Genomic DNA, 24661 nt, shown 5'->3' on the forward strand with positions numbered 1-24661 from the left:
CACCATGATGTATGCGTTCCTGTTCAGGAACTTGATAAATTTTTCCAGGCACCAGAAGCAGCATTTGAGACAGGTCAGCAGGAACTTGGCAAACTTATTCTCAGCAGCTAAAAGCACAAGAGACACAGTGGAAAGAGTGTGGAGCAGAAGAGAAAGTTGTTCTTTGAAACAGCAACTCTTCAAGTATCAAAAATCTCAGCACCACACACCTCGCTCTCTGCAACACATCTCTCCAACCCCGATCCTGTGCACAGTTCCCACCCATATCTGTTCTCCAGCCGTTTCTGTTTGCTCCTTTCAGCTTAAGCCTATGTCACAGCACCATCACTTTGGCAGATGGAGCTGGCAGCTACCTTCTCTTGCACAGCTACTTTCAGGAAACATAAACCAATTTTCTTTTTTAGCTATCCACTATCAAAAGCATCCTCAGAGAAGAAGCAAGCAGCAGTCCCTCACTTCATCCTGAGCATCCGATGAGAGTTTGAGGTTGGGTATTCCAGTTAGCCACAGCCATCACGCCAGCGGGAGCACTGGGATTTTAGTACTCTCATCTGGAGTGAGAGCCCTACCCACTGGACTGTACTACTCCTGTGGACAGAGAGGATACTCTGGAGAATCGTACGGGGGAAAGGTCTCACGTGTCGCTCTTGTGCTTTAATTCATGGTCACTGAGGTAATTTGGTTAGAACAGGACTGTAACAGGGTATCAAGTGCAGTTCTGCACAGAGGTCCAGAGCCATTCTACTGACTCACTGCCAATCAGACCAGCTGGGTTAGTGCCTACCCAAGAGGAGTATGTAAGGTCTCTCTACTCACAAAGGCAGAAAGATCTAGAGAAGAGTGGGTCTGACAGAGAAAGCCTTTAGGAACAGCTAGGCTCAGAAGGAAGCACAGAGTAGTACCTATGTTTAAATTCAGTAATAAGATACAAAGATAAAGGAAAAGGGCAAGTTTGGAGTAGAACAGGAACACCATCTGCTTACACGGACCAAATTATTCTGAGTTGTGACTCGACATGGAGAAACTTTGCTCACCTTGTTTGTCCCTCCACCTGCCCTTTCCCAAACTATCCTCAACTGGGTACCTTTCAGCCTGTGATCCAGATACTCCAGAAGGACCCTGATGATCTGGACAATGGCAAGAATCAGAGACCCAAAGGCCAATGAGCCAGTGTGATACCTGCCACGGGGAAGAGGGCCTTGATTAGATGCAGCTTCTTGGCATTTTTGCTTTTACATTATTTCTCCTGTAGCCAACAAGAAAACCCACACCCCTCTTTGGAAAAGCTCCAGTGCTCACCTGAGTGCCCGGCCGAAGGAAGAGAAGAGGGGAAAAGCCGGCATGTCATCAGGTTTCTTGAAGGCCCAATAGTAGGAAGCAAAGGCTCCGGCTAGCGTGACCTGGCCCAGCGCAATCACAAAGTTGGCCAGCCAGAAGAACATAAAGGCATTATAGATCTGGAAGACGATGAGGTATTTATGGTAGGCTGTCTCGCCCCCATAGAAAGCAAAGAGGCAGCGGGCATCTGGGCACTGCTTGGTGATGTTGGTCATATTGAATGTCTAGAGAGAATTAGAGACGCTCAGATACTGCAGAGATGAGGACCACACAAGAACCTAGATAGACAGTAGTTCTCGCCAACCCAAAAGCCACTTCTGGAGTTTGAGTCCAAGAAATTATTCTTCTCTTCTCATACACCACGTTCAATCCCACAAGCAGTTGCATTTCAGATGGGTAAAAGAACTTGTCTACACACACTACTCACTGAGTCCCTGGGAGTACTGTGAAGATCTCTGGTGCCTCAACATCACAAGGATGAGGGGTAAAGGCATGAACTAAGCTCAAGGCGGGGAGTCAGGAACTTCCAAGTTCTAATTCTTATTCAGACACAGGACTTCCTTTGCAACCTCAGCCAAGTATGTGCCTGAGTTTCTCCTCTGGAAAATGGGAATATATATATTTCCCACTCTCGAGGGGCTTGGAGAGGGAGAGGGTTAAGTATACACAGTGGTTAAAGGAGGATTCTGAGGAGGAGGAGAGCAATCAACAGATACGAAGAGTGTAAACATGAACAAAGGGCGGTGAGGGGAGGGTATAGTTTAGCTAGCCTGAGAGACTGTCACAGCAAATAGGAGCCATATGGTCCTTCCAGGGATGGAGGCTACAGTAGCCGCCAAATTGGCTTTTGCACAATATGTCTGCTCAAGAGACTAATCTTATTAAGTCCAACATGTTCAGTTGTGACTATTCAGAGAGCCCCTCACCTCTGGTATGCAGGTCTGCCCAGCGTAATCACAGTTAGACTCGTTAAACACCTTGTAGACAGCCTCATTAGAAGTAGATAAAAAACTGGGAAGAAGCAGTTAAGGGGATTCAACTTTAAGGAGACTGGACCCAATTCTCTATCTGTCCCACACAGACCTGCTCTTACCGTCCTGTTTATCACCCCTTTTTTTTTTTATTATTTAATCATGAGACTGGATACATGTAAGTAAATAATCCCACAACATTTCTAGCCTTCTGAGGGATGTGTGATTTCTGCCCCCACCACACCAGGGGTTCTTTGCGGGTGGAGGAGAGAGGAAGATGGAAGGATACACAGCGGTGCTGGCCCAGTAAGCAATGCAGAGACACACCAGGAAGAAGGTGCACAGAGGAAACACCAGCGACATCATGATATGACCAACAGCCCTGCCAGGGAAGAGAGAGTCAGTAAAAACAACAAAAATCCTCTCATTGCAAAGGAAATCCAAACAGATGGAGTAGAAACCATCCACAGACAGCAGCTTGCTTTGCATAGGCCCCAAACCTCCCACCACAGGTTTGGAATTGTGACTGTGCAGCCATCTCTATCATGGGCCAGAGGGGGAAACTTGGCTTGTGGGTTAGACCCAGCAAGAGTTGGTCTTCGCCATTCCCCCTAAGCGAGCACAGCACTCTCTATTGCATGCGGCTGCTGCAGTCCCCACAAAGCTCACCTGCTGGCTTCCTTGATGAGCGCAATGGCAATAAGGATCCTCTTGCGGAGGAAGATGAGTAACAGGATGATGATCACCTCTGTGATGCACAGGATAATCACTGAAAGAGAGAGGGGAAAACTGGAGTCGTACCATGATCAGAGCTCTGGATGCCAGCAGTTTCTTTGTTGTAGGATCCTACAATGCTGGCCCCTAGATATGAGAGCAGCACACCTTGAAAAGACCACCTCTTCTTCCACAGAGTCCTAAGGAAACCCACCAACTTTGGGTTGGGGGTAGCATTACCACTAATACACCTGGGTTTAAACTCTCCAGAGGTTATGAGCATAGATATCCTCTGTAGGGGACGGTCTACATTTTTTTCCAAAGAATTGACCAGGCAGTTGTGCGACGTGATTGTCCTCCTTAGACGTTGGCTTCTGAAGGAGTTCTCCCTTCTTTCCAGTTCCCAGGCGTCCAGGTTGCAAGAGGGACAAAAACTGGTGGCCTTCTCAGCAGCCTCAGCAAAAAGTCAGAGGACTGAAGGGCCATGGAGGATGAACTCTCTTCCCTTCACATCCCCAGAGGAGCTTGGGAAAAAGGCACATGTCCTGCCACTGCCCATGCTGATGGGCCTGTTGTGGAGATTGAGGATTCCTGTCTCCAGGAGCAGTCAGTCCAGCACTGAAATTCACATCCCCCCCAGCCAGGCATTTCTGCCTTTCGGATGCAGCCATGAACACAGTCCCATGATTGGGACATCACATATGGAGGTACATGAGTTCTTGCTGTGCCCCCCTCTAAGACCACCATCTCCTATTCTTGCAGGACAGCGGGACCTATAACCTTCATGATGTCTTATTTTCTAGCCTCTTCCTCCAAACAAACAAGCACAAGAGATGAGCATACAGGAGCGCTTGTTGTCCCACAGCCCCATGTTTGTTTGCATTGCACCAGGCCCAGTAGAGCAGAAGAGAGACTTACTGAAGGCCAACCACGTTTGCTTCAGGTGGAGATAGACATGCAGATCAGTCTGGAATCCCAGGTCCTTCAGGGAGACATCAGAGCCTGCTTCTCCTTTTAGTCGGGCGTATTCCATGTAACAGTGGAAGATTCCTGCAGTGGAAAGCAGAGATTTGACTGCCTTAGAGTAAAACTGTTAGCCTCTGATTAACCTCATGCTCAGAGTATCTGCTACCCAGCGGGAACTGTCCTTAAAAGGAGACCGTGGGGAGGGTCTGTCAGCTCTTTGGGATGCAAGAACGAGGAGGCTTCAGTAAATGCATACCTACAGGAGCAACTGCTGTCTAACCATTCAGGGAGCTCTAGGCAAAGACACAAATGATAACTGGAGAGGGCCTCTGGCCCCAGCCCCATACAAGCTAGGGTTAAGCGACAGACCAAAAGATGGCAGCCAGTTTAGTCAGGTCTCCCCTCCCAGCAGATGTTCATGTGTGTTCCCACCCTGGTCTACACAAAAGGTACATGCTGGATATGGTCCAAACTTGCCTTCTTCCTGGAGCTTACTTAATTTTTATTGTTAATGTAAACAAACTTCTGACTAAGGTTGGCTGTTCCGCAGCTTTTCCTTGCAAAACTCCCTGTCCCTCTGCCTCAGAGAGGGATATTCCCATCCCCTCTTGTATCCTGGGTTGGAAATAATAGGATCCACCTGCTAGCATAAGTCAGTGGAAATAACTGCATCTTCAGCCGGAAGAGCCCTGCAACCCTACTGCAGTATCACAGTGAAACAAAAGAGACTAGAACACAGACTGAGCGGCTGTGACCTAAGTCACTAAACCAATCTCAGATAGTTCTGCAGGGTGAATGCAAGGAGAGAATCCCTGGAGCCAGCCTCATGTCAGAGACCCTGGGCTCAACAGCCACTCACCATATCCGAGCACCAAGATCACCAGCACAATCATAACCCAGATCATGATCCCAGCAAGGAAGCGAAGCAGGACAATGAAGATGAAGCTGATCACCAAGGCAATCACTAGACCTCTGTGGAGGGGAGAGAGTGGCAAGTTCATGAGCACAGAACCACATGCAGAAACAAGCCCATGTCAGAGCGTCCCATTTTCTGTGCCCTGCAGCTTTGTTCCATTAACTGATTTAGTCTCTCGTTTTTTCCTGTGAACTTTAACAACAGTGGAAGGTGCTAAGTTGGCAGCCGTACTGATGGAAGTCCTCTGTCCCCAGAGCAGATGCAACACAAGCAGCATCAGAGCAAACTTTCCCCTAAACTGCCTTCTCTGTGTCTCTCAATCCTGGAGGAGGGGGGAAGAGGTCAGTCCCCCAGTGCCTGTTCAAATCCTTGGTCTCTAGATGGGGGCTACCAACACGGGGGGCAGTTTGTCCTGGCAACACGTATCCTGCTAAGAACTGGACCGAGACCCAACAAACTCATTGCACACAAGATGCCCAACTGTCAGAGCTGAATGACTCAGCCACTGCCACATTGGTGGTGGATTAGAATCTGGAGGGGGGGGACACACCAACAAACTAAACAAAGAAACCACTCTGGATTCCATTCAGATCCCAAGCCAGCCAGTCTCTCTAAACTCCTTTATTTTAGCATAGTTCCACTACCACCTTTTTACCATCAGCAAAGTGGAGTGGAAAAATCCCCACCACAACCCTCATTACATAGGGAATAGAAAAACCCTACAGCTTCCGTAACCAGCAAGCTTTGATACATGTTCATTCAAATGCCGCACTGTTCTCAGACAGCACATGTTCTGCCAGACTCTGCACCCATTAAGTGCTAGCAGCTCCCTGGCTCCGTTCCCATACAGCTCTGTCTGGAAGGGGATCGGACATCATGCTCTTTGTATGCATTAGCTGAGCCATTCAGTTCTCTGCTTACATTATTATCCAGTACCAGGAAACTGTGTAATCTTCAAAGATCTTCATGGCCAGTTGTCTTGCTTCCAGAACCACGTTTGCTTTTCTGGAATTAAAAACAGCAGGGAGTTGGGGGGAGAGGGGAGAAGAGAGGCATGTCAGTTTGTGATCAACCCTGCACTCTTTATAGGTCGACCAAGGCCCTCCTGGTGCCGGGATAAGAATTGTTCTCACTGAACATCCTCAAAGCTACCTCATTGTCCTCCTTCAGATCCCTTTTTAGAATTCCGCTGTGATGCCTACAAACATTTTGTTAGTGACTGGGCGGTTGTTGTGCACTGACCGCTGCCCGGTGTTTCTTCCCTGTATTCCCCCAGTTGTGTGTCAGTCTCTACCCGTTTCTGGTCTTTATACTTGGACTGTAAGCTCTTTAAGTCAGGGACCCTCTGTTTGTTCTGTGTTTGCACAAAGCCTGCCACAGTGGCTTCCTGGTCCAAGACTTTAGATAAGCTATTACCAGCAGGACAGTGGGGTGGGAGGGGGTATTGTTTCATGGTCTCTGTGTGTATATAATGTCTACTGCAGTTTCCACGGTATGCATCCGATGAAGTGAGCTGTAGCTCACGAAAGCTCATGCTCAAATAAATTGGTTAGTCTCTAAGGTGCCACAAGTACTCCTTTTCTTTTTGCAAAGACAGACTAACACGGCTGTTACTCTGAAAACTGGTCCAAGACTAAGGCTCTCAGGTGCTACCGCAACACATGTAAATAAGCATTATTTCATGGCAACTTATTTACCATGATGCCTTCTGGTCATGTTCGAACGTGACCGAGTTTCCTAACGAAGACAAGCCCAGAGGCACCCAGGATACCTCTCCTCAGAGATGAGGCTCAGAACTCACTTGGCCCCTTCCACCAGCTCTGTCACGTTCCTTTTTGTTTGTCCCCATCCATCATCAAAGGTCGTCTCGTTCCCAACCATGATGACCCCTTTCTTGGTGTTGATTGCTGGTAAACACCTGCGTGCCACTGAGGGACAAAGTACAAGAGGCACAGGTGCATTTTGTAGAGCAAAGCAGTCTAATCGCCACTTGCCTCATCAGGAAAATCCAGTACCCTCAGGTAAGGCTAACAGGAAGTGCTTTACACAAGTGTCAATATCACTAACCCCATTTTACTTCTATGGAAACTGAGGCACAGATTAGGGAAGGAACTCCGCCACAGTTCCACATCAGATCAGCAGCAGAGCTGGGTTTAGAACCTGGCTGGTTCCCTTGCTCTCATCACCATAAACCCAAACCCAGCAGCTGGTCTGCTCCTGCTCTTATCTAGCAGTTTAATGGGGATTTTGCTCAGTACCCTGTCCCAGCTGGTTGGATGTACCACTGGGGGAAGGAAGCTGTACCCTTTTATTTGCAGGTCTCTTCCAAGCAACCTGCAAGGGAATGAACTGGAGCAAATCCTAGGTAGGGGGACATAGACACATGGAGACCAGCTGTGTGCAAAGCTATCTTGGATGCACATTGCCCTCACATGCTGTTGCACAAGAGGCAACAAACCCTGTCTGAACTCATACACGACCCATATTCAGTTCCCAGGAGCCTTCCCAGCCTCTTTTCCTTCGTTCCCCAGTCAGACTTACAAGGTTTGCTGGGAGTGATCATGGCCGGACAGTCTCCATCCCTCAGCACTTCCGGGACACTCTAGAAGAGAGAGAGACAAGTTTAAATGAAATTCTCGCCTGAAAATTTCTACACCATTCACTCTTCCTCTGGAGAAACATGCAAGCATCAGGTTAACATCAGAGAAAGAAGAGTCTAGAATGGCACCACACTGGAACCAGTTTTGAACAGTTTACTTCTAAAATACATCCCTTTCCTTTAATATAAAACTCACCTTCTGCTGATTGTTAAATTCTGGGACGCAGAACTGCTTGTAGTATTCAAAGTCTTTGGTGAGCTGTGTCCTGACTTTCAGGTACGTGAGATACCGGTCTGGGCACTTATTCACACAAATCTGAAAGAGTTCAGATATGCACAGTATGTAAGACTGAAAGAACTGAGTGGGGCTATATAAGATCTAAGTATCATTATTAATCAGAGAGGAGCGGATGAGACAGACACAAGGTCACTGCTCCCTCTTGGGTGAGGGGCAGGAGTCTGCTAGCTGGCGTCCTGTCCATTCACTCTCAGCCTACAGTTCAACTCTTGCCCATTGTGCCATAAATCTCAAAGCAAATCACCAGCAGAAGCCACTCATTTTGCTCCTCTTCCTGCACCTTTCCCTGTTGAGGCTCTCAGTTGCTGTTGCAATGCTCAGGCACAACCAAGAGAGGGCATCCCGCACTGTAGCTCCTCTCTCCTTAAACACTGAGAGACATACAAACACCAGGAGACATGTGCTCTACATACCTGGCACAGTACCCAGTGCCCACCCCGTTACAGGATTCACTCATGGCTGACTGGAAAGCAACACCCCCTGCTCCCCGGGCGGTGGTCTGTGTGTTATCTGCAAGGACATTTGCTAAAGATAGCATGTGGGACATTGCAAAGCTCTTATTTAAAACCTTCCAAATGAGAACAAAGCAGGGGTTGGGGCCCCAAGAAGAGAAGCAGCAACAAGCGGTGTTTGGGAGCATGAGAAGCTGCGGAGAGCTGTATTACCTGTTTGGTCGGACACTGGAACTCCAGCAGTACCAAGGGGCTGGCGCACTTCATGATGTTGAAGTAAAACAGGAAAGGCTTGTTCCTGCAAACAAGACAACATTTCAGTTTCTGGAATCTCCTGTCCAAGAGGGGAACAAACCTCCCACACCACCTATTCTAGTCCAGGCCTGCAGTGAGACCCTGTGCTGCCTTGCCCATCCAACAGCAGTGGAGAAGTCACATTGTCCTCCCAAAGCCACGACAGTCTTGTGGTTTTGAAGCATTTATACTGCTTCCCTTTCAATATGCCGAAGAGCTAGAGCAGGAATCTAAAGTCAAGCGCTGTCCCACCAGGCTGGAGAACCTAGTTCTAATCCTGCTCTTGTATCTGGTTCCCTGGGAAATGGTCTAGAGGTTCATCTCCTGGGGTGAGAGACTCGCAGCAATACACTTCCTGGCTGATTAGAACTGGAGCTGCCAAACTTGGAAAATCACAGTGACCCACACTTGGGTGTGATTTGAGACTAAAAGGTGGTGTTGCTCAGCCTGGGTCCGTAGCCTCTACCTGCAGCTCTAGTAGTCTCTGCTGGTTTGATCAGAGCTCTTCTCGCTTTGCCTAGTCTCAGGCAGTGGCAAGTGGAGGGGGGTTCTCACACAGCCTGAAAAATGGAAGGTAGCACTGAGCAAACAGATAGGATTGTTGATGTCCCGTTTATACCTCACAGGAGCTTGGGGGTGGGGGGACAGAGGGAAAAGGGCAAATCCCACAGGCAAATCCTAGCAGCCAGAGGCAGGGAGGAGAGGAGATACAGTTGAATGGGGTTGTAGGGAGCCAAGAAATCAAGGATGTAGTATTTTGAGGCTATATTTCTTCAGGAGGTATTATGGAGCAAAGACAGGACATTACTCAGTGTTCCCATTTAATGGCAAACCAGCTTTCCTTGCAGTCTTTTAAAAGAAGAGTGATCTCAGACACATACTCATTGGGAGTTCCCAGCTGGCCACAGAACTGCCCGCGACTGTCTGTGGGGTATATCACCTTCCGGGGGTCGCCATGTGTCCATGCTGAATGGGAGAAAAAAAAGCTACGATTAACCAGGCAACCTTCATTTCCTTCTCCCACCTCACCTGCTGTATCAACCTGCTGAGTCAACCATTGGCCAAGGACCTCCCCCAGTTAGCAAGTGATCTCATATAAACACCCTCCTCCCCAAACAAATCAGTGGGACAGCCTCATCATGGGTAGCCCCACCCAGAAGTCCCCTCTGTGCTGATTTGACATGACTGTAGATACATGGACCAGTCTCTTCCAGCCTTCACATGAAACAGGAGCAGATGGAAAACTGAGGTAGGGCATGAAATGACAACCTGCTCTCATGAGTCTTCAGCTGCTGAAGAGCTAAAGGGATTGTCCCAGGGTGGCTGGGCCCTGTGAACAGGCCAGGTCTGGCTCTCTTGTGCCAGAGTCGGTGGGCCCAGTCGAGCTCATTAAAGGGGATAGGGCTCCATGTGGGGCTAGGAAGGCCTGTCAGAGGACAGGAAGAGGAGTGATTGGGACAGATTGTTCCTGAGGACAGAAGCCACAGAGAAGTGGAGCTAACTCTGGGAATCGATCCCTGGAACAAGGGGCCAGGTGCTCAAGGAGGTAACCCTGGTGCCAGCGTTCCAGAAGAAGGGAAGCTGGGTGAAAATGGGAAGCTGCAAAAAGCAAGATTACCAGAAACCCCTAGGAGGAGAGGTCACAAAACACTAGAACAGAGGTGAGCTGAGGAACTAGTTTTGCTGGTTTGATTAGGTTTGGACAATAAACTTGCTTCAGTAAGACTGGCCATGGCAACATATGCTTGAAAACTGGGGAGAAGCCCTGCCACATCACAGTCAGGGATCCTGCTTCGAGGAACAGGGGCGACTCCACCTGCAAGAGGAGAACCATCCCTCCTACCCAGAGACATCACCTGTTAGTGGCTGGGCAATGGGTACTGTGCCAACTACTGCCCTGTGAGCCACCCCCCTCACACACGTGTAACATCACAACACACTAAGCATTTAATCACTTGTCAACCTGGTGTTTTTACCCCAACCAAGCATCTGCTGTACACCAATGCCTTTTTAGGGCTTGTCCCCGCCAGGATCTGAGTCTAGAGGTGTCGAGGGTGACAAATGCCACTCTGTTTTCTAAAAAACAGAGAAAGGAAGAGAGGGCCATATGCTACCTACCTACGACTCCCACAATGACATAGCCAAGGATGGCGATGAGGAGGAGGATACAGCAGATGATGTCAGTGCAGCCCCTGAGGGAGGAACGCGAAGTAAGAACAAGATCAGGCACTAGCTCCAGAAAAGCAGGGAGACTGGAGCACTCACTATGCCCCCCTGCTTCATCCCAGCACCTCCCTGCAGAAACCACTCCCATCCACATTCCCGCTGAGATGTGGACCCTGTCTCCAAGGTCTCTGCGGCAATCAGCATTCCCCAGTCACCTATTCATATTAGCGCCACCCCAGAGTGTTGGATGAGAACAGGTGTTCTCTGCTCAGCCTGAGGAGCACCCCACTCCTATTGCCAGCTGCTGAAAGGCTGCTCTTACCTGTCATGAATGGGACCTTTGAATGTTGGGTCATATTTCTGTGGCGTCCCTAAAAAGAAGGTAAGAGGACACTGAGTTAGCCATCCATTTGGAGTAGCATTGGGCCAGCAGGGTAAATTTCCACATCCTTTTCCTTCTACTAGGACCTGTTTTGGAGCTACTTCATACCCAGGAGTAGCAGGAACTTGGCAAATATTGATGTTGGTTAGAGATGACAAATATCCCTTTCATCAGGTGGCAGGGCAGCTGGTAAACTGAAGCCAAGCAAGAGAAAGTGATTTGCCCAAAGGGACACAGCCCATCAGTACAACAGCCAGGAACAGGACACCATTTTCCATGGCTCTAACTACTTGGCTCCCTCTTTGACCAGTGTTTGTAGCCACCAGACACAGACTGAGCCAAATCTGCCCCTGGTGGGGTACCCATGCAGCCCCGGAGGTAACAGAGGGTAGACCTTGGCCCATTGTATTTCCTTTTCAAAATCAGAGTTGTGCGCATCTGCTATGTTATGGTGGGGAAGGTGTGTTGAGGAAGTCTGATTCTAAGTCTAATTGTCATATGTGGCAGTTGAATTTCTTCCCACCAAGAAGAGAAGAACTCAGGATGCTGTAGGGTTAGTAATGAGTTTGGGGCTCTCATGAGCAGGAGAACTTCCGTTCTATGAGACACAGGCAAGAAAGATTCAGAACAGGAAATCCCCTGCAACCACCATTCTCTGGGCTGATCCTAGCCACCCCACAGGAGCACGGGAATTAAGGAAAATGTTAGTTCAGGGATGGGGAAACTTTTTGGCCCTAGGGCCACATTGGGTACAGAAATTGTATGGAGGGCCGGGTAGAGAAGGCTGAGGGAGGCTTATGCCTCCCCAAACAGTGAGATGTGGCCTGGCCCCCACCCCCTATCTAGCCCCCCGGAACTCCCACCCCCATCCAATCCCCCCTGCTCCCCACCCCTGACTGACTCCAGGACTCCTGCATCCTCTCCAAACACCCCTGCTCTCTGCCCCCTGACCATCCCCCCAGGATGCCCGTCCCCTATCCAATCTCCCCTGCTCCCCACCGCCTGACGGCCCCCCTTGGGGCTCCCCTGCCCCCATCCAACCCTCCCTGCTCTCCCCAACCCACATTAGCTGTGGGGTGGGGGAAAGGAGGCTCAATCCTTTCCCTGTGCATTTCCCCTGCTCATTTTGGCTGCTCTCCCTGGCAGTCGGGCAGGGCTCACTCCGTGTCTGGGCTTGCTGGAGGTGCATGCTGGAGGTGGAGGGGGGCCCTGGTTTGCTCTGCCCAGCCCCTGTCCCCGGCAGCAGGCCCCAGGCCCCTTGACCGACCCCTAGCTCCTCACCTCCCCACCGGAACTCCCTCTGGCCCCGCTATAGCCATGCTGCCCCGCTTGGGGAACTGTGCCTGCGAGGGCGGCAGGGAGCGAGGGGAGCAGAAGGGGAGGGGCCAGGGACTAGGCTCCGCCCCGCTCACCCGGCTGTGGGGAGTCAGGCTGGATCCTCTGCAAGCTTGTCCTGACCCCGCTCCCTGGCAGGAGCTCGGGGGCCAGAGGGAAGGGTCCTGCGGGCCAGATGTGGCCCATGGGCCGGAGTTTGCTCCCCTCTGGTTTAGATATTAGAATTCATAATTTTATTAAGATGATGTTGAAGTAAAAAGAAAATGGTACAGAGTTTAAGCATAGAAGTTTCTGGTTATCAGGGAATAAGGTACAGATTATCAAGGGGTGCGAAATTCAGTTTAGGAACGGGTGGCGTAAGGAATACATAATCTGCAATCTCCCCGATTGGGGGTAAAAGTTTAACAGGTCAAAGTACAGACATTGAGATATGGGGTATGTTGTTCATATAATGGCTACGTTCAGGTGTGGAGTATAATGCGTGGATACGATGATGAGGATGGATTTACCCTCATTTGGTGGGATTTAATGTTCAGTGAGTTTACGGAGTTTGCCCCCCTTTGGTTTAGATATTAGAATACTACATCCTCATCTTGGCACCACGGACGGTGCCGATGGAGGAGGCTGGAAGCAGGTTTCACCTTTACAGCAAAGGCCTGGAGACTACCCAGAACCAGGGAGGAAAATAATCTACCAAGACATCATTTTTCTTCCGATATCCTAGTGTCCAGGGCTGGAAATAATTTGGGGCCTGACTGTAGAACAAGTTTCCACATAGCTCCTCAGCCAATTCTCAGAGAATGTTTCCATTCAGCTCCTGGGAATTTTCCAAGAGAGAAAGTCACCAGAAATGTTTTCAGAGCCTCAAAAGAGGCCCAGGGGCCCCTCAGTCAGGTTACCCAGAGCCAGCTCCAGATCTAGGATAGTAAGTTCTATCTAACCTAGAAATCCCTTCTCTCTACAGGCTGCAACCGCCCTAACCCACCCAAGCACTCCTTGGATGGAATTCAATAGCTGGAGCCAGACTGCTCATTCCATTACCTCCTGCCCTGAGAAGGAGCCACGCACGGATCCCTCTCTGAGAAACCTGGGAGCTGCTGAGATGCCCTAATCCCCGAATCAAAACGTGGGTAAGAGCCAATGCACAAGGCAGGCATACACAGATGCTTTGAAAGTGAAACCAGGTGGATTTCCTGGAAAAACAGGCCAAGGCTAGCATACATACGCCAGAAATTTCAGCTACCTAATGACAGGTTTCAGAGTAGCAGTCGTGTTAGTCTGTATCCGCAAAAAGAACAGGAGGACTTGTGGCACCTTAGAGACTAACAAATTTATCTGAGCATAAGCTTTTGTGAGCTACAGCTCAAATAAATTTGTTAGTCTCTAAGGTGCCACAAGTCCTCCTGTTCTTTTTGCAGCTACCTAATATACTTGTACTTACTGCTGGCACTTGTGGAAGAGACATGAGTGTGCAATGTTCCTTCTCTGTATGTCTCATAGGCACACAGCACCTGCCCTGGTCATCTTGTTTGTGGACAGGCAGTGAAGTGATTTACAAGGCTCCTGTTTTCCTTATCTACAGAGCAGGATTCTTGCCAGCTTCTGTGAACTGTCTGCACAAACACTCAGAGCAGCTGCATCCCCACCCCCACCAGGGAGAATTTATGCAGAAGAGTTTATAACAGCAGGTTTGCAGCTCCCACTCAGCACTCAAAAGATGCACCATGGCCCATGTGCCAAGCTACAGAGACCACCAAACTCTCAGCGGGACCTGTGGGACCCGTGAAACGAAACAGTTCTTGATTTCTACTCACGGGATTCCCCCCTTTCAGGGGCATCACAATTCACTGCTCAGAGAGTGAACAGCTAGTAGCCCTGCTTGGAACTAACAGCATGCTTCAGGCCAAACCTGCAGCCCCTCCCTGCTAATCCAGGCCTGGACACTGCCAGTACATCTCAGTCCTGACTAGCGGCACCCTTCTGTTCCAGTCCTGGGCTCCCCGTGCCCCCAACTCTGCCAGCACACCTCTGCTCTGCCCCCCCCCCCCCCGCTCTTCCAGTCCTGGGTCACTCCAGGGCAGCGATGGCTAACTTTGCTGGAACGTTCGCCTCCCTAAAAATACCACGCAAGCAGCAGCTTTGCGGCAATTACCCCCAAACTAACCACCCCCCATGCAAGGTCTTGGAAAGCATGGGGGGGGTTCTCCACCATCTGTGCTGACGCAAGGGGAACTCTGAACCTTTGCAGAAAGGGTGAGGGTCACAGAGGAGAACTGGAAGTCCAGGTTCTCAGCCATCAGGGCCAAGAGACTCCAGGGTTAATTTGTGGCCATGGGAGCCTAAAAGAGGAGGAGCCAGAGCCCAGGGCTATGAACCGAACACAGAGTGACTCACAACAAGGGAGTGACAATTTGTCCACACACAAGTCACGCTGCTTTAACTACACCATGGAAAGCAGTACAAGGCAGCTGGTGTTTATACTGATTACAAAGGTGCTTTTATAGCTGTTCCCCTGCAAGAACGGGAATAAACTGTATGGGTGTAGGGCGCCTTTATACCAGGGCTTAGAGTGTTTTTCTCCAGTCAGTCCCAAGGGCAGGGCTCACCACAACTGAAAAGAAATGCAGAGGAAAGGCAGCTGCTGTCTTGTTTCGCCAGGAAGCTGTTTAATTAACTGTAACGCACCATCTCTACCCTCCATGGACCTCAGCTGCTTGTGAAGGAGCCTGATGGTCAGACATTCATTAAAGTTCAGGGAGTTTGCAGAGAGCCAGCCATGTCCATCCATGCCCAGATTCCACTCTTCTCTCTGCCCATAATCAGAAAGGCATCCGAGCACAGACTGCTCCTGGCAAAGGCCCAAGGCACCCCGGCGAGACAGCACCCGGTTCCCCAGAACTCAGTGCTGTCCCCTGCAGACCCTTGCACACACAGAGGGGAAAGCGAGCATCAGGAGCAGGAAGGGAGCACAGGAGGCTGGCATAAGCAAGCCCCAGAGAACAGACACACTGGACATTGCTGCACGACGCACACTTTCTTACCGTGTTTGCCATAATAATTCTCTTCGTCTACCCCCATGCCAACGACTCACTGCAGGAGCTCAGCTCACTTCCTTCCGACTCCCACAGTCCGCTAGGGATCAGTTGCCCAGTCAGCTCTGGTGGCCCCTTCTTCCTGTCTGGCTGAACTGGTCTAACCTGTAATAGGTGTTTAGCAAAAAGCTCCCTTTGCAGGCAGTTTGTGTTGCTCTTTCACATACTGATTCTCTGGCTGTCTTAGCCGTCTTTCCTCTTCTCTCTGGGTGTGACTATGGGCAGCCAATAAAAACAGAAGCCCATTCAGCAAACACATTTAAAGGGACAGCAACCACTCCTATAGGATAGGCCTGGGTTGCTGGCCTGATTCTCCCAGGCCCTGTGCCACGTCTGATCATTTACACCCTGTGCCAAATGCATGCCAAGCGCTCCCGAATCAGAATGGGAACAAAGGTGGAAACATCACCCAAGGTGCAAGGCAGGGGCCAGTTCAAAAACAGGACTGAGGCTCTCATAGGATCTCTCAAGGTATCCCTCGGATGGAAGATGTATCAGCTTCTAGCCATCTCGCACGGCCAGACCTGCGGCAAAGCAGAGCTCTGCACAGAAAAATCCCAAACACACAGGATCTGACCCACTGCGAAGAACTTCTCCCCAAAGAAAGGGGTCAATGAAGCAGCTCCGTGCCTTAGTGCCAGGGTAGCATGGTGGCACATGGGAGAAGGGAGTCTCACAGAGACGCTGTGAACACTTGTAGCTGCTTAAATCATAAAAAGGCAACGAAATGGGGGAAGTTTTATTGCTTAAAAAAATAAGCTTTTTTACATCCATGCCAGTAGGTATGCAGTGCTTTGAGCTGGGCTCTGACCCCCTCCACAGCTGGAGTCAGGCGGAATTCTCTTCTCTCTCTCTCTCAGTCACGCACGCTTAGTTTGTGCAACGGCAGCTCCAGGCAGAAAGTCTGACTTTCTTTTCTTCTGAAAAAGAAACTTTCCTCTCGCGAGCCCTTGATGCAGAGAATGAGGGGAGGGCACAAGTGAGAGAGAGGCGCATCGAGAGGTGCACGCGCATTTCTATTCCGCTGACGGGCCGAGGCACTGTGGTTGCACTGGTAGAACTGTGTTGGTTCCTGATACAGTCATACTCCCACAGTCTCTAGTGTGGATGCACTTATACCAGAATGAAGGTGTCTTCCTGCTACAACTTGTTCCCCTTCCTGTACGGCAGGGGTTCTCAAGCTGGGGGTCGAGACCCCTCATGGGGTCGCAAGGTTATTACATGGGGGGGTCGCGAGCTGTCAGCCTCCACCCCAAACCCTGCTTTGCTTCCAGCATTTATAATGGTGTTAAATATATTTAAAAAGTGTTTTTAATGTATAAGGGGGGTCACACTCAGAGGCTTGCTGTGTGGAAGGGGTCACCAGGACAAAGTCTGAGAACCCCTGCTGTACGGGACTAGCTAGACTGGTACAAGGCACTTTGATATCGGGCTAACCAGGTTCACACTAGGTGACTCTACCAACAGTTAAGCTTTTGTGTATAAACAAGACCTTAGAATTGTGTCTTTAAAAAAAGCTTTACGCCTTTCTATCTGTTGTGCTCATCTACCCTCCTTCACACACCCCTAGGAGGCAGGGCTGCTACCACTGGTGGGCAGATGGGACTGAAGGCCCAGAGAGACTAAGTGACTTGCCCGAGGTCACACCAGGAGCCTGTGGCAGAGCAGGGATTTGAACCTGGCTCACCTATGTCTCAGGCTAGAGCCCTTCACCACTAGACCTTCTTCTTCCTTTAGCCACCCACTGGCCGCCGCTGGCACGGGACCAAGGTGTGGGGCTGTGGTTGGAAGCTGGTTCAGCTTGTTTTGTTCTTAACGCGTACTCAGCGGCAGGTTCTAACCGCCAGCCCCAGCACCTCAACTGACCCTCAGGGTGCAGACACCGTGAGCCACGGCAAGGCAGGGATCTACCTCCCGCTGCCTCCTGCCAGGGCCTCAGCTCCATCTCAGCGTCCTCGGTGCCTCTGCTGGGATCGAGAGCAAGAAGCCAGCTGGTACCGGTCTGTTTGTGGCTGAGACCCACCCGATCCATGTTGCGTCAGGGCGCACGTTCCGATCTGGGGCTGCCATGGAAATCACTGAGCATTGCATGGCCACGGTCAGTCCCCTGAGCCTACAGTTCATTGCTGTGGTTTACCCTCTTCGCTATATTTAGATTGTAAATAAATCTCCACTAGACACATTGACTCAGAGTCAGGAATAGAAACCAGAAGCGCTAACTCCCACCCCTCCCCAACTCTAACCATGAGACCCCACTTCCCTCCCAGAGCTGGGAATAGAACCCAGGAGTCCTGGCTCCCAGCCCCCCCGCTCTAAGCACTAGACAGAAATTCCTTCGGATAGTAACTGAGCCAAAGGTTGACGGTACATCCTATGCACCCCCCCTAAGCCAGCGCAGAACCCACCTCCCTGCAGCGGTATCGGTTGCTGCTGGGCTACGACCTGGGGCCTGATTGAAGGACGAGCCATGGGAGTGGCTCTTGGAGTCACCAGCTGTAAGCAGCATGTTTCTCGCCACCCTAAGTGCAGGGCAGGAGAGAGAGATTTATGGGCGACCTGTGCCAGTCGCCCGTGAGCCCTTGCCCTGGCAGCAGCTCTGTGCCCCCATTGGCTGGTGGTGATGTCATGGGGCAGACTGGTAGGCCACTGATTTACAGCTCCAAAACAAAAGCTGGGATTGGAGGAGCGGGAGAATCCTCGCATCTCTCCTGGAGCTGCTGCCTTGGACTGAGGGATCACCCCCGCCAGGCACCCGCACCCCGCTGCCCAGTGCCAGGCTGCCCCTCAGCACAAAGGAGGGCTGGGGAAAGCCTCAAGAGTGATGGGGAGAGGAGAGAGGCCAGGGCAGAGCCTGCTGGGCCATGAGTCATTCTGCCAGTCAGGCTGCTGCAGGGAGGGTGGGGAGAGAGGAACAAGAAACACATGGGTGTGATGGCATGAGGGAGGCTGATTAACCACAGCCCAGCGGATGATGCTCCTAGCCACTCCCTGAGCCACAGTGCCGGGGGCAGAGGGAGAGAAGCGGGAAGCCTGGAGGGCTGGGACTGAGAGATCCAGGCAGTGGCGGGAGGAAGGATGGTCCAGGGGTTCAGCCTCAGGAGATCTGGGCTCAACTCCCCGCTCTGCCACTGACTCCCTGTGTGGTCTTGGCTGAGTCACTTAGTGCCTCGGGTCCCAGCTGTACAACGTGCATAACAGCCCAGGGCTGGGCTAGAGCAGCAGCTCCCATAGCTAGGGCTAGCAGAGATACTGCAAAAAGAACAGGAGGACGTGTGGCACCTTAGAGACTAACCAATTTATCTGAGCATGAGCTTTCGTGAGCTGCAGCTCACTTCATCGGATGATACTGCGATGCCACAGCCCTTGGCGTGGCCAGCTGACCTGGCGGGGGAGCTGTGACAAAGTGGGACTGTTCTTCATGTTTCCTCTGAATACTGTAGGGGTGCCTCAGTTTCCCCTAGGCATTTCTTAAGTCTCCAGGTGGTGGGATAAGGGGGTGTAATGGCTGCAGAGCAAAGGGCCAGTGAACATAAATGGCGACACTCTGTCTCCTGGCAACTGATGGCCTGGGCCCTTCCCCCTGCAAGGTGAGAGCTAAAGGGTGGGAGAACAAAGGAATCGGGTGACCTCCTGGCCCGGGAAAGGGACAAAGCCCAGAGGAGGAGGGGCTGGAGAGAGTTTCAGTTTGGGGGCTGGCTGGGGACATGGAGCGAAGGGCAGATGGGGTTGTCTGGCTCACTGGCCCCCAAAATGGACCCGGCTGAGGGGGTCCTGTTCTCTGCACCTACAAGCTCTGTGTTAGACCATGTTCCTGTCATCTAATAAACCTTCTGTTTTACTGGCTGGCTGAGAGTCCCGTCTGACTGCGGAGTTGGGGGGCAGGACCCTCTGGCTTCCCCAGGACCCCACCTGGGTGGACTCACTGTGGGAAGCGCATGGAGGGGCAGAGGAGGCTGAATGCTCCGAGGTCAGACCCAGGAAGGTGGAGCCGGGTGAGCTGTGTGTCCTGCAGACAGGCTGCTCCCCGAGAGGAGACTTCCCCAGGGTCCTGCCTGGCTTCATGGGGAGCAGTTCCAGAGCATCGCCCAGGGACTCCGTGACAGGGGCTGGCTCGGTTATTCACACACCCAGAGCCATTTGGGTTTCTTTTGTCACCCTCTGACTTTCCCATCATGTGGCCTTCCCAGGCCCCTCTGGCCATTTTCCTTCCCCAACATGGATTCTGTGAGTTTGTTTCAGTCTCCCTCAGGAGAGGCTCCCGCGGGCGTCTCTCTCCTCACCCCACCAGCCAGGTGGGCACGATCTCGTAGCCTCTCCTCTCCATCCACAAGCTGCAGGCTCTGAGCCCCGAGCCAGCCCCCGTCCCTGCACCCTGGACACGGGCTCACAGCTTTCGGAAGCCACAAGCTGCGAGGCCTGAGGACGAGAATGAGGAGACGGTAGAAAGTGTCACCTCCCGAACCAGCAGCCCAGAGCCTCCGGCCACACACAGTGACAGACTCCAGACCCCCCATCTCGCTAGGGGCTGCCCCAGGGCCCCAGCCCCAGTGCGTGCTGTTCAGAGGAGGTGGAAAGCAGCGTCCTGGCAAGCACAACCTGATCAACAGGAAATGAAGTGGTGCAAATTAAAAGAAATGGATGCTGCTGACTTTTATCTGCATTCAGCCAGGATCAAAGGGGCGCTCGATAGAGAGGCCGTTCCAGAGAAAATGCCAGGAAGCGGCAAGTTTGCACAGCCCCAGGAAACCCCCGAGGCCCCTCTCCATGGCACGGAACCAGCATATTCTTCGCAGCCCAAAAGTGGAACAACCTCCTTGCACTCATCAGTTCAGCCACTCCCTGCCCCATTGGCTCTGAGGGGCGCGAGAGCAGGCGCGGGGAAGTGGGGCACAGCCAGAGATCCTTGAGCAGCTGCGGGCTCGCTGCAGAGCTAAAAGTATCACAACAGCAACTTGGTTTTAGTCTGTCCCCCCACAAACACACAGCGGCTGCTAGACCAGCCTTGCTGACCCCGTGTGGGCAGGACACGGACAGAAGAGACAAATTCAGCTTAAAGCATTTATCAGATTAAATGGGCTTGGGTTTGTGTCCTATTGTAACGGGGGTTTAATTCGGTTTTGGTTTTAAATTGACAAAGAGTTCGCTGCCTGGGAGAGTGGAGGATCTGTGCCCCTCAACCCTGATCCACAGCCCCTGCTATCCCAGCCCTGCCCCCCAGGCCCACCGATGCCCCTCAGCTCTGACCCACAGCCCCCTCTATGCCAGCCCTGCCCCCCACTCCCAACCTGCAGTCCCCCTGCTACCCCAGCCCTGCCCCCCAGCTCCACCCATGCCCCTCATCCTGACCTGCAGCCTCACCGAAGTCTGGTCCTGGCTCCCAGCTGAACTCTCCCAATGCCCTTCGCTCCATCCCTGCAGCCGCCTCGTCCACCTGCCGGCAGAGCAGCCCCAACCCCAGGCTGTGATGGGTTCTCAGCTCCCCCCCTCAGCAGGGCCCTGCTGCTGCCTGTCTTTATCTCACCAGCCACCTGCTCCAGGGAGACTAGTATCCCAGCATGCAATGCTCGGGGCTGTCTCCTGCTCTGGGTGGATCTTCCAGCTGATGCAACGGCTGCTATTGTGACCTACGGGCTCTTGACCAGCTTGGGTCAGATGCCTCCCACCCCCGTCCCGGTCTGGACAGCCACCCCCTCTTTGTGCTCCAGGACACAGGAAGGACGGTGTGATGAAGTGGGAATGTTCTTAATGTTTTCTCTGACTACTGTGTGGGTGCCTCAGTTTCCCCATGGCATTTCTTAAGTCTCTAGGTGGTGGGATCAGGGGGTGTGATTGTTGCAGAGCCCTAGAAGGCCAGTGGGATGCTGTCTGCCCAGAGAATGGCCAACACCCTGTCTTCTGGCAACTCATAGCCTGGGCCCCTCCCCTGCAAAGATGCCAACCAAGGGGTTGGAGAACAAAGAGATCAGGTGGCCTCCTGGCCCGGGAAAGAGACAAAGGCTAGAGGAGGGGCTGCAGAGTTTCAGTTTGGAGCTGGCTGGGAAAATGGAGGGAGGCCCAGATGGGGCTCTGGCCTCCCTGCCCCCCAAGACGGACCCAGCTGAGGAGTCCTGTTCTCTGCACCTACAAGCTCTTTTAGACCATGTTCCTGTCATCTAATAAACCTTCTGTTTTACCGCCTGGCTGAGAGTCCCGTCTGACTGCGGAGTTGGGGGGCAGGACCCTCCGGCTTCCCCAGGACCCCGCCTGGGTGGACTGGCTATGGGAAGCGCACCGGGGGGGCAGAGGATGCTGAATGCTCCGAGGTCAGACCCAGGAAGGTGGAAGCTGTGTGAGCTGTGTGTCCTGAAGACAGTCTGCTCACAGAAAAGAGACTGCCCCAGAGTCCTGACTGGCTTTGTAGGGAGCAGTTCCAGAGCATCACCTGGGGTCTGCGTGACAGAGGGTTCCCCAATTCCAGCCTCCGGGCGCAATCTCAGATTTATTACCTGGGGCCCTTCCTAAAATCAGCAGCTCATCCTGCCATGGGCTGGGCTGCACCTGTGGTGAGGTCAGAGACCTTGAGACCCCAGGGCAAGGGATGCAGAGCGGCAGTGGGTACAGGGCATGGGCACAGGTGCTGCAAGTCAGGGTGCCGGGGTGCAACCGCACCCCCTGGTTTGAAGGGGTTTCCATTCTACACAGGGTTTACAGTTTGGTTCACTGGCTCTCAGCCCCCACTATACAAACTGTTCCATCCCCCCAGGTGTGGGGTCACCCTGCCACGGGTCCTGCTCTGGGCTTAGAGGATGCCAGTTTCCAGAGCTGCCAGTCTGGCACCTGCCCTCCGCTAACAACATCCAGCCCCGAGGTGAGGAAATCCCCCTGCCGGCCCACATGACCCGTGTGGCTTGTAACAGGATGTCATGCCTGCTAGCGCAGCCAGACAAGCAAGAGGCCTGGCCTGTAACAAGTGGCTGTGCTGGGTCTGGGCCCCTCTGATGCTGGGGGCTCTGTGGGGGCCCGTGGACAGCGCTTGCCTCTTTCCAAATCTTCTTGTGGTCCCGGCACCTCTGGCGTTTCCAGCCTTGCAATCCAACACTGTTTGCAGCATCAAACCACCAGCTGTTTGCTGTCCGGGCCCAGGCCTCTGCTGCCCTGATGGGTCCCAGCATGGCCAGGACCTGCAGCTCTCCCTGTAAGCTGGGTCTGGACTGGCATGTGAACTGGCAGGCATCTCAGAGCCTGGCTCTCCACCCCTCAAAACTCCCTCTCATCCGTCTGGCTGAGGCAGCTCCTGCCTTGCTCAGATTCCCTTTCCCTGAGTCAGCTAGCTGGGGCAGGAGTCCGCTGAGAGAGGGGAGGCTCCTTCTCCTCCAGCCAGGCCAAGGTCTGCAGCCTCTGGTTATAAGGGTCTGGACCCAGGGACCGGGGCCCTAGGCAGCCTCTCAACCTCCGGGAGACTGAACATCCCCCGACAGACGGAAACATCCCCCCCGCAGCAGCTTCGGGTGCAGGTCTCTGCAGGACAGACAGGGAGCAGGTCTGTCTTTCTCTGGGACATTCTTCCTCCCTAGATCCCACTGGGCAGAGAACTCCTCACCCCCGACCCCCTAAGCTGTGGCTGTGCACGGTTACACAACACCCGCTCCCCCCGGAAGCACTTGTGTAGGCAGGGGCTGGGCTTCCCCATTTAAAACAGCAGGGTTGGAAGCAAAAAGCCACATGTATCGAAACCAAGAGACTCGACGCTTTGTGGGCTCTCTCCCAAGGCAGCATGTCCCTGGGGAGTGAGTGGCTCCGCGACCCACCCTGTCCTGAATGCCTGGAAGGCAGCCACCTCCTTCCTCAGTTCCTGGTCCACTTCCGCCCCTCTTCCCGGCATGCCATGCTCTGAAACGCTGCCAGCTGGCGGGGGTGGGAATGGGGGGGCACCTCTGACCCCTCATCTGCAGCCCGGAATCCCAGCTGCAAACCCTGAATCCGGCCATGACGCTCCCCTTGTACAGGGGGCAGGGCATCACCCCGCCTTGGAGAACCCCTACAGAGAGAGACGCATCCCCTGCAAATACCCCTGCCCCCCACCACACCCCCACACCCCGTGCTGCCCTTTCCCAGCCAAGCTAGCCCTGTCAGGCGAGGTCCCAGCCCCATCGTCTAAAGCAGGGTATTTCTCCCCCTCCTGGAGGGTGACGGACCTGACCTGCCCCCCTAGGCAGGCCGGGCTCTAGCCGAGGGGGAAGACAAGGCCGAGGATCCCCTACGCTCACCTAGGGAGAGAGTAAGAGTGAGCGAGTGAGCCCCACGTGACTGGAAGGGGCCCAGATACCATGGTGATGGGTGCAGTGGCCGCACCTATCGAAAGCGCAGGAATCTACGGAGAAGAGGGGCTTGGACTGCGGTGCCATCCACGGCCAGGCTCAGGCCCCCGCTGTGCCAGGCACATCGGATCTCCCCTCCGGGGCCACCAGTCCATATGCTCCAGTGCCGCTGCCTGCCCTGGGACCCACACAGCGCCCACTCTAAGAGCACGTCTACGCAGCGGCCTGGATGGGTGATTCCCAGCGCGGGCAGCCAGACCCGGGCTAGCTCTGTCCAAGCCAGCCTGCTACAAATAGCTGTGTGACCACGGCGGGACGGACGGCGGCTCAGGCCAGCCCCCCAGTGCCACCCCAGCTCCCACCCAGGCCCCATAGCTAGTTTAGCTGGAGCAGTGCGAGCGTTCGGCTCCCCGAGCCAGCCGGGCATCCAGCGACTCTGCCTTTACCGCGGAGAATGACATGTCTGGGCCGGAGTGAGCCAGCTCGGCGTAAACCCCGCGTGGGGACAAAGCGCTGGTGGCGTGGGCCTGGCTGAGCTGACCCCCACGGGCTCCACCCCCACCTGGGCCTTGTCCCCAGGGTGCTACACGCAGAGCTGGCTCCAGCGAAGAACAGAGCCCAGCCCTGCAGCCGCTCACACCAGCCGTCTGAGCCAAGAAACCTCCTTGGATGGATTCAGTCTGGCTCCCGCCACAGCTCTTCCTCCAGGAGAGAACAACCCCCCCCAGACCGGGCTGACGACATCCCAACTGCTGGGGTGCCATCTGGCTGCCAGAGCCAGAGCATCACCAGGGTGGGGCGCTCCAGGGCTCCCTGCATGGGGACCAGGACAGAGGAAAGA

At 53.1% G+C, this 24661-nt stretch overlaps 1 protein-coding gene across 4 annotated transcripts in view; it reads right to left on the reverse strand.

Annotated features, from left to right (window-relative positions):
• Nucleotides 1–24661, reverse strand: part of SLC44A2 (solute carrier family 44 member 2 (CTL2 blood group)) — a 39050-nt gene that overhangs the window by 11309 nt on the left and 3080 nt on the right. The window contains exons 1-17 of one of the 4 annotated variants that reach the window (XM_084610105.1): nucleotides 15473–19381; nucleotides 11037–11085; nucleotides 10667–10740; nucleotides 9430–9514; nucleotides 8468–8552; nucleotides 7701–7820; nucleotides 7447–7507; nucleotides 6707–6833; nucleotides 5827–5910; nucleotides 4849–4961; nucleotides 3942–4073; nucleotides 2979–3078; nucleotides 2599–2691; nucleotides 2265–2349; nucleotides 1300–1562; nucleotides 1085–1179; nucleotides 4–107 (exon numbers count right to left, since the gene is read on the reverse strand). In XM_084610105.1, coding sequence (XP_084466231.1) covers nucleotides 4–107; nucleotides 1085–1179; nucleotides 1300–1562; nucleotides 2265–2349; nucleotides 2599–2691; nucleotides 2979–3078; nucleotides 3942–4073; nucleotides 4849–4961; nucleotides 5827–5910; nucleotides 6707–6833; nucleotides 7447–7507; nucleotides 7701–7820; nucleotides 8468–8552; nucleotides 9430–9514; nucleotides 10667–10740; nucleotides 11037–11085; nucleotides 15473–15509 — 1707 coding nt within the window. In that variant the 5' untranslated portion in view covers nucleotides 15510–19381. Of the gene's footprint in view, nucleotides 1–3; nucleotides 108–1084; nucleotides 1180–1299; nucleotides 1563–2264; nucleotides 2350–2598; nucleotides 2692–2978; nucleotides 3079–3941; nucleotides 4074–4848; nucleotides 4962–5826; nucleotides 5911–6706; nucleotides 6834–7446; nucleotides 7508–7700; nucleotides 7821–8467; nucleotides 8553–9014; nucleotides 9109–9429; nucleotides 9515–10666; nucleotides 10741–11036; nucleotides 11086–15472; nucleotides 19385–24661 lie in introns of those variants that run through there. The other 3 variants (XM_084610103.1, XM_084610104.1, XM_084610106.1) reach the window with 3 other exon arrangements.

This window comes from Lepidochelys olivacea (genome assembly GCF_965140295.1).
Source record: "Lepidochelys olivacea isolate rLepOli2 genome assembly, chromosome: 20".
Classification (NCBI taxonomy): domain Eukaryota; kingdom Metazoa; phylum Chordata; order Testudines; family Cheloniidae; genus Lepidochelys; species Lepidochelys olivacea.